Source organism: Chanodichthys erythropterus, chromosome 4 (genome assembly GCF_024489055.1).
Source record: "Chanodichthys erythropterus isolate Z2021 chromosome 4, ASM2448905v1, whole genome shotgun sequence".
NCBI lineage: Eukaryota > Metazoa > Chordata > Actinopteri > Cypriniformes > Xenocyprididae > Chanodichthys > Chanodichthys erythropterus.
Window position 1 is genome coordinate 22,437,253 of NC_090224.1, and position 9,584 is coordinate 22,446,836.

A 9,584-nucleotide genomic window follows, 5' to 3' on the forward strand; every position below is an offset into this window, starting at 1 on the left:
GTCAGCTTATCTACCACCTGATAAGCTTGTTATTTACTTATGTAGCACTTAAATTCTTGAAGCTCACTACTGGGGATTTTATTTTCTGGACATCTTTGCTTGCGTCATTGTTTTAGGAACACTAGTTTTCATTCTTGAAATGTGTGTGTACGTCATGCTTTTCTGCTGAATTGAAAGCAGAAATGGATTTACCGATTAGTTACACTCTCGTTTCTTGAGGCTCAGTGAATGCACAAAGAGGCAGATAATAGAAGTGAAGAGGAACTTCTTTTCATTCTTGTGTTCTATTTCAAGGGTGTTGTTGAGTGGAGATGAGTCGGGACGTCCTTCACGCAGAGGTGTCTGCAGCATCTATCAGAGGACCTTTGATAAAGTCGCTGCCATGAAGTCAAACAAAGATAAAAACAGATTCCTGACTTTCAAATCCCATTAGAGGACAGCAGCTTGTCCTACTTTAACATTACATGATGTGTATTTCTTGTATTTTCTTGTATGTATATTTCCATTTTTGAAGTTTTTGAAAGAAGTCTCTTCTGCTCACCAAGAATGCATTTATTTGGTCAAAATACAGTAAAAATTGTGAAATATTTTTACAATGTAAATCAGCTGTTTTCTATGTGAATATATAGTAAAGTGTAATTTATTCCTGTGCTCAAAGCTGAATTTTCAGCATCATTACTTTACATACATTATTTTCAAACAATGCTAACAGGCTGATATCTATCAAACATTTTATATTTAGTAAGGTTTTTGAAATATTAACAACCTTTCCCTTTTTATAACCGTTGTACCGATGCGTATGATCAATTGAAAACTTGAATGTTTTAAATATTTAAAAGAGAGTTTGTTACTTTGCTTCATGACCATGTGGTCCTTTCCAGGTTTCTGAATGATGTCACATGATTTGACCACATGACTGGATCCAAAATGGTCCCTTTGGTTACTCCGAATGACATCAATGAAATTAATTTTTCCAGACATTCTTTTTCATAACAAAGCAACGACTTCTACACATAATTTTAATACCATTTTGAACCATGTTGATATATGATGTTATAAAATCATGCCAGAATAAAAAATATAAATTTATTACATTTTAAGATTTTAATCACAAATTAAACCGAATGGACGGTTAAACCGAATGACCTTTTGACACTTCAAAATCTTTAAAATACCTTTATATGTCGCAAAATATAATTAAAACCTTATATACTTTGGACATAATATCTTTGTTTTTAATTATTATTAAAACCTTTGGACAAAAAAATTACCCGTCATGTCATTGACCCACATACATACATATTTACATACTTATTCATATACATATTTAGACATATAGTTATCAACCAGAGTACCTCCAAATATAAATACATAGATACATTCATCTGGTTACACAACCCCTTCCTCCATTCACAAACAAATATCTCTTTTCTTACTTTTGAGTTGTACACAGTCCATGTCTTTCAAAAGTGTCTACTTGTAATCTCAGTCACAATCTGTTCCCATTGTATTTTTGTTGGGGCAATTTGCTGTTAGTAGAAACCTCAATAAATATTTATCACTGTTATTCACTGAATCCAGTATATCTCCAAAGAATAGAATATAACCTGTTTCCCATATCTCAGTCTCAAAAAATCTCCTGCATAATTGTATTTATTTCTTTCCAAAACACTTTTAAAACTAGGCAAGACCAAAAAATATGTACATGATATCCCACATTGGCTCCAACAAGATCCTTGATTTGTTACTCTTTTTTTTGTTTAGCTTTCAGTTTTGGAGTAATAAGAATTGAATTTTTGAAGAATTGTATTTTTCTGGTCAAACACTGTGTGCTAGAGGTATGACTAATATATTCAAAGGATGGAAACAACCAAGGAGGTGTTAGTTTTCTATATAAGGATATCAACAACTAAAGGTTGTGTTCCTGACCCCACACCACTTTTAACTCTTGATAAAAACCCTGTCCCTGTGTTCTTTCCTTTCACATCCTTATTTGGATCTCTGTTAGCCTCTATAAAAACCAAGCACTAGTGGTTTGTGTCTCTGAAGTTCCCTCAGCCGAGGAGTGCTCATCAACTCTCACTGTACCTGGAAATATCAAGCAGACACTATGGGTGATGCTATGATGGCAGAGTTCGGAAAGGCTGCTCCCTTCCTGAGGAAGTCGGATAAAGAGCGTCTCGAAGCTCAGACAAGAGCCTTTGACATCAAGACCGAATGCTTTGTTGTGGATGAAAAGGTGGAGTTTGTGAAGGGGCAAATTGTCAGCAAGGAAGGAGGGAAGGTGACTGTTAAAACTGAGGATGGGAGAACAGTGACCGTCAAGGATGGGGACGTCCATCCCCAGAACCCGCCTAAATTCGATAAAATCGAAGACATGGCGATGCTCACTTTCCTTCACGAGCCCGCAGTGCTGTTCAACCTCAAAGAGCGTTACGCAGCCTGGATGATCTACACCTACTCAGGGCTGTTCTGTGTCACAGTCAACCCTTACAAGTGGTTACCCGTGTACGACTCAGATGTAGTCTCTGCTTACAGAGGTAAGAAAAGAACAGAGGCCCCGCCTCACATCTTCTCCATCTCAGATAACGCTTATCAATACATGTTAACCGATCGGGAGAACCAATCTGTCCTTATCACTGGAGAATCCGGTGCTGGGAAGACTGTCAACACCAAGAGAGTCATTCAGTATTTTGCAAGCATTGCTGCCTCTGGTGGAGCGGCTGGAAAGAAAGACTCTAGCAAGGGAACCCTGGAGGATCAGATTATTCAGGCTAATCCTGCACTCGAGGCTTTTGGCAATGCTAAAACGGCCAGAAACGACAACTCCTCCCGCTTTGGAAAATTCATCCGCATTCATTTTGCGACAAGCGGTAAACTCGCTTCAGCTGATATCGAAACATACCTGCTGGAGAAGTCTCGGGTGACCTTTCAGCTAAAGTCTGAGAGGAACTACCATATTTTCTTTCAAATACTGTCCAATGAAAAGCCTGAACTGCTGGACATGCTGTTGATAACTAATAATCCATATGACTACTCTTACATCTCCCAAGGAGAAGTAACCGTCGCTTCCATCAATGACAACGAGGAGCTGCTTGCTACCGACAAGGCATTTGATGTACTCGGCTTCACGTCAGAAGAAAAGATAGGAGTCTACAAGCTGACAGGTGCTATCATGCACTATGGCAATATGAAATTCAAACAGAAACAGCGTGAAGAGCAGGCAGAGCCTGACGGTACTGAAGATGCAGATAAGGCTGCATATCTAATGGGGTTGAACTCTGCTGACCTACTCAAAGGACTCTGCCATCCAAGGGTCAAAGTAGGCAATGAGTATGTAACAAAAGGACAGGGTGTGGACCAAGTGTATTATTCTGTTGGTGCACTGGCAAAGTCAGTGTATGAGAAAATGTTCAACTGGATGGTGGTAAGAATCAACCACTCCCTTGACACCAAGCAAAATCGTCAGTATTTCATTGGTGTGCTAGACATAGCAGGCTTTGAGATCTTCGATTTCAACACATTTGAACAACTCTGCATCAATTTTACAAACGAAAAGCTGCAACAGTTTTTCAATCACCACATGTTCGTCCTGGAACAAGAGGAATATAAAAAAGAAGGAATTGATTGGGAGTTTATTGACTTCGGGATGGATCTGCAAGCCTGCATTGATCTGATTGAGAAACCCCTTGGGATCATGTCCATTCTGGAGGAAGAGTGCATGTTTCCAAAGGCCAGTGATCAGACATTCAAAGCAAAGCTTTATGACAACCACCTGGGCAAGACAAACATTTTCCAGAAGCCACGAGTTGTGAAGGGAAAGGCAGAGGCACACTTTGCCTTATCCCACTATGCAGGTATTGTTGACTATAATATTGCCGGCTGGCTGGTGAAAAACAAAGACCCACTGAATGAAACAGTAGTTGGCCTCTATCAGAAGTCTTCTCTGAAGTTGTTGAGTCTTCTATTCTCAAGTTATGCAGGAGATGCTTCTGAAAAGTCAGGTGGGAAAGGAGCCAAGAAAAAGGGGTCATCTTTTCAGACAGTGTCCGCCCTGCACAGGGAAAACCTTAACAAGTTAATGACCAATCTGAAAACCACACACCCACACTTTGTTCGCTGTTTAATTCCAAATGAGAGCAAGACTCCTGGAATCATGGATAACTGCCTGGTCATGCACCAGCTTCGCTGCAATGGTGTACTAGAGGGCATCAGGATTTGCAGAAAAGGATTCCCAAACAGAATCCTCTATGGAGATTTCAAACAGAGGTACAGAATCCTAAATGCATCTGCCATCCCAGAGGGCCAGTTCATTGAAAACAAGAAGAGTGCAGAGAAGCTGTTAGGGTCACTAGACATTGACCACACGCAATACAAATTTGGCCACACAAAAGTCTTTTTTAAAGCTGGCCTGCTTGGTACGTTAGAGGAGATGCGAGACGACCAACTTGCTCGTATCATCACTGGGATCCAAGCTTATGCTCGTGGATTACTGATGAGGGCAGAGTACCAGAAACTGGTGGAGCGCAGAGATGCCCTCATGGTCATCCAGTGGAACCTTCGTTCCTTCCTCGGTGTGAAAAACTGGCCATGGATGAAATTATTCTTCAAGATAAAACCTTTGCTGAGGAGTGCTGAGTCTGAAAAGGAGATGGCAAACATGAAAGACGAATTCGGTAAGTTGAAGGAAGCTTTGGAAAAATCCGAGGCCAGGAGGAAAGAGTTGGAAGAGAAAATGGTCGGTCTGCTTCAAGAGAAGAATGACTTGTTCCTTCAGCTGCAATCAGAGCAAGACACTCTAACTGATGCTGAGGAACGATGTGAACAGCTGATAAAAAGCAAGATCCAGCTAGAAGCCAAAGTGAAAGAGCTGTCAGAACGTATAGAGGACGAGGAAGAGATAAACGCAGACCTCACAGCCAAGAAACGCAAGTTGGAGGATGAATGCTCTGAGCTCAAGAAAGATATAGATGACCTGGAGTTAACACTGGCCAAGGTGGAAAAGGAAAAACACGCAACTGAGAACAAAGTAAAGAATCTGACTGAAGAAATGGCATCCCTCGATGAAAATATAATGAAACTCACCAAAGAGAAAAAAGCTCTACAAGAGGCTCACCAGCAAACACTGGATGACCTTCAAAGTGAGGAGGACAAAGTGAATACATTGACAAAAGCTAAAGCCAAGCTCGAACAACAGGTGGATGATCTTGAGGGCTCATTGGAACAGGAAAAAAAAGTTAGGATGGACTTGGAGCGTAGCAAGAGAAAACTGGAAGGAGATGTAAAACTGACTCAGGAGAATGTAATGGATTTGGAGAACGACAAACAGCAGCTAGAGGAAAAACTTAAAAAGAAAGACTTTGAGATTAATCAGCTGAATGGAAAGGTTGAGGACGAGCAAATGGCTTCAGTGCAGTTGCAGAAAAAGCTAAAAGAAAATCAAGCTCGAATTGAAGAACTGGAGGAGGAGCTGGATGCGGAACGTGCAGCTCGTGCAAAGGTGGAGAAACAGCGATCTGATATTTCTCGAGAACTGGAAGACATCAGCGAGCGCCTGGAGGAGGCAGGTGGGGCAACATCTGCTCAGGTGGAACTCAGTAAAAAAAGGGAGGCTGAGTTTCAGAAGTTACGCAGAGACCTGGAGGAATCCACCCTTCAGCATGAGACCACTACTGCCTCTCTTCGGAAGAAGCATGCAGACAGTGTTGCTGAACTAGGGGAACAGATTGACAGTTTGCAAAGAGTCAAACAGAAGTTAGAGAAAGAAAAAGTTGAATTGAAGTTGGAATTGGATGACCTTTGCTCAAACATGGAGAGCATTGTTAAGGCCAAGGTAAATCTTGAAAAGATGTGCCGCTCCCTGGAAGATCAGATGAATGAGCACAGGTCAAAAGCTGAAGAAGCCCAGAGAGCTCTTAATGATCTGTCTACACAGAAAGCCAAACTGCTGACTGAAAACGGGGAACTTGGACGACAAATGGAGGAGAAGGAATGTCTGATTTCCCAACTCACTAGAGGAAAGACTTCCTACACTCAGCAACTTGAAGATCTGAGGAGGCAGCTTGAGGAAGAGGTAAAAGCAAAAAATGCTCTTGCTCACGCTGTACAATCAGCCCGTCATGATTGTGACTTACTGAGAGAGCAATTCGAAGAGGAACAAGAAGCAAAAGCTGAGCTCCAACGAGCCTTATCAAAGGCCAATACGGAGGTAGCAACATGGAGGGCGAGGTATGAGACTGACGGAATTCAGAGGACAGAGGAACTGGAGGAAGCCAAGAAGAAACTTGTTCAAAAATTGCAAGAAGCAGAGGACGCAGTGGAAGCAGTGAATGCAAAGTGTTCTTCTCTTGAGAAAACAAAACATAGGCTGCAAAATGAGATTGAAGATCTGATGCTAGACCTTGAACGGTCAAATGCAGCATCTGCTGCCCTGGACAAAAAACAGAGATCCTTTGACAAAGTCATTGCGGAGTGGAAACAAAAGTACGAAGAGTCACAATGCGAGCTTGAGGGAGCGCAAAAGGAAGCTCGCAGCTTAAGTACCGAGCTCTTTAAACTTAAGAATTCCTATGAGGAAACTCTAGATCACCTTGAGACCATCAAGAGGGAAAACAAGAATCTACAGGAGGAGATCTCTGACTTGACGGATCAAGTGGGTGAAGGACGAAAGAGTGTTCATGAGTTGGAAAAACTGAGGAAACAGTTGGAACAGGAGAAAGCAGAGTTGCAGTCGGCACTAGAGGAAGCCGATGCTTCAGTTGAGCATGAAGAAGGCAAGATCCTACGAGCTCAGCTGGAGTTCAACCAGTTGAAGGCAGATTTTGAGCGTAAGATCGCTGAGAAGGATGAGGAAATGGAGCAAGCTAAAAGAAACTACCAACGCATGGTTGAATCCTTGCAGGCTTCTCTTGAGGCAGAGACGAGAAGTCGTAATGAAGCCTTGAGAGTTAAAAAGAAGATGGAGGGAGACCTTAATGAAATGGAAATTCAATTAAGCCAGGCCAACAGACAGGCATCTGATGCCCAAAAGCAGCTGAAGATGATCCAGTCATGCCTAAAAGACACTCAACTCCATTTGGATGACACGCTTCACAGTAATGACGATCTCAAGGAAAACATTGCCCTATTGGAGCGGAGAAACAACCTGATTCAAGCAGAACTAGAGGAACTGAGAGCCGTGCTAGAACAGACGGAAAGGGTTCGCAAGCTAGCAGAGCAAGAACTTACTGAATCAACTGAGAGGATGCAACTCTTGCACTCCCAAAACACTAGCCTCATCAACCAAAAGAAGAAGCAAGAATCAGATCTGCTTCAGCTGCAGAATGAAATGGAGGAGCTGGTGCAAGAGAACCGCAATGCAGAAGAAAAGGCAAAGAAAGCCATCACTGATGCCGCTATGATGGCTGAGGAGTTAAAGAAAGAACAAGACACTAGTGCACACCTTGAAAGGATGAAAAAGAACATGGAGCAGACCATTAAGGACCTACAGCACCGTCTTGATGAAGCCGAGCAAGTAGCAATGAAAGGAGGAAAGAAGCAGCTACAGAAAATGGAGGCACGTATCCGTGAGCTTGAGAACGAGTTGGACGCAGAGCAAAAGCGAGGTTCGGAGTCCATTAAAGGTGTGAGGAAGTATGAGCGACGCATAAAGGAGCTGACTTACCAGACGGACGAGGATCGCAAAAACTTGGCAAGACTGCAGGACTTGGTGGACAAGCTACAACTGAAAGTAAAATCTTACAAACGCTCTGCCGAGGAAGCCGAGGAACAGGCAAACGTCAACTTGGCTAAATTACGGAAACTTCAGCACGAGCTGGAAGAGGCAGAAGAGCGTGCCGACATTGCAGAATCTCAAGTGAACAAACTGCGTGCTAAAACAAGAGATGGAGTACCTGGGAAGAAATCCCAGGATGAGTAATGTTTAGTTTCGAGTCGTTGTGCAATTCCACCTAGATTTGTTTGTTCACTAGTTTTTTAGATTAGCAAATATGGAAATATGGAAAATTCTGAAGCATTAAACATTAGTCAAAACATTACATGGGTCAAAGATGAGAAGTAGTCACCATTTTGGCGTCTGCATCAAATTAAATTTACTAAAGTGTAATATATACATACAAAAAGATTATATGCACTAGTTTCATGTTTCAAATAACTTTCATGAAAATAAAATGTCAAAATATGGGTGAAATAAAGTGTAAAATTGTCATTCAGCATAATGCTCCAGACTTTTATTTTACCATTAGATCTTTAAATAAACATAAAACACCATTTCTTGGCATTTTCAAATAAGTGTTGGCTGTGTTATATTAAAAGGACTATGTGTTACTAGTCTTAGTATTGAAATAATCAGGGGACGTTTGTGCCAAATATCGTTAGCCTCATAGCATAATTGCCCAGATCATATTTCAAAGGCAGATATCACAATTTGGCCAAAAAATGACTTAGGCAATTATGCTATGAGGCTAACGATATGCAGTTTGTCAGAGGTCATTCAGTGTAAAAGGAACAAGAAGCCATTCTGAAATCATAAAAAAACTGATAGTCTATTCGAAAGTCTGTGACATAATCAAAAGGCGCCCTGAAGACTGTGTGGTGCTGAGGCAAAGTGCATTTTTGTATTGTTTTATTTGTGTGATTGATTTAATTTGAATGCCCAAGAACAGAGAGAGTTGCTAGGCTAAAAAGTTAAAATGTAAATGCAGATCCAGTAGCTTGAGTGGCACAGTATTGAGGATTGCAATGGTTAGAATAATAACTTACCACTATTTCTCAACAGAGAGTCCTTCCTCACTATGTCACAAGATCAAAAGAGACCATTGAGGGGATTCGCCACCCAAAATATCCATCCTGATAATGTCATCTATGTTGGCAAACAGAAAGTATTCATAGATATAGCTGCAAGGAGCAATTTCTGCAAGTCATAATCAAAGTGACAAGCTATAAACAAGCATGGCAGGAGTATCCAAACATTAAAATAAAATGCTTATTATTTTTCAACATTTGCTTCTGCCATCATTTACTCAGGAAAACAATTTTCCTCTATTGAGAACATTAAAGAATGAATCTGAATATTATTAAAATTAATTTAATGATACAGACTAATATTAAATACATTACAATTAAGGAAACAATGGAGATATTCTCTCCCTTTTAGGCAAAACGTAACAAATATTTATGTAAAAATGCAAAAATCTTATTCTGACCTGTACTTATTAAAATATATAAAGGAATATGTGATCATATTATATTTGAAATGATTTTCACTTCCTTACAAAAACTTCTTGCTGAAAAATGAGTACAACATAATGGTTTGAAGGATAGTGGCAAAGTATAAAGATTTAAAAATTACAGTTAGTTAATATTTGGAGGCTGCACTGTGATCCTTAAATAGAGTCTTTTATTATGTCATTAAATGATTTTTGATTTAAATATGCCTGACAAGATTATATCACAATAATGTGATGTCACATATAACGATATAATATCTCCATATTACGAAAAAAACATTGTTTCAATGACAACATCTCGTTATCATGAGGGAAATATATCGTTTTAATGACAAATTATCTTATTAGGGAAAAAAA

The 9,584-nt window shown here is 40.3% G+C and overlaps 1 protein-coding gene across 1 annotated transcript; it reads left to right on the forward strand.

The window, feature by feature from the left end:
* The first annotated feature begins 2,024 nt into the window (after window positions 1-2,024).
* Window positions 2,025-8,210, forward strand: myh6 (myosin, heavy chain 6, cardiac muscle, alpha). The gene has a single exon (XM_067384537.1). The coding sequence runs from the start codon at window positions 2,111-2,113 to the stop codon at window positions 7,916-7,918; it is 5,808 nt and encodes a 1,935-aa protein (XP_067240638.1). The 5' UTR covers window positions 2,025-2,110; the 3' UTR covers window positions 7,919-8,210.
* Window positions 8,211-9,584: the final 1,374 nt, after the last annotated feature.

Excerpts from the sequence above, each read along its gene's own strand:
- myh6 (XM_067384537.1), top strand. The coding sequence starts at position 2,111 with ATGGGTGATGCTATGATGGCAGAGTTCGGAAAGGCTGCTCCCTTCCTG.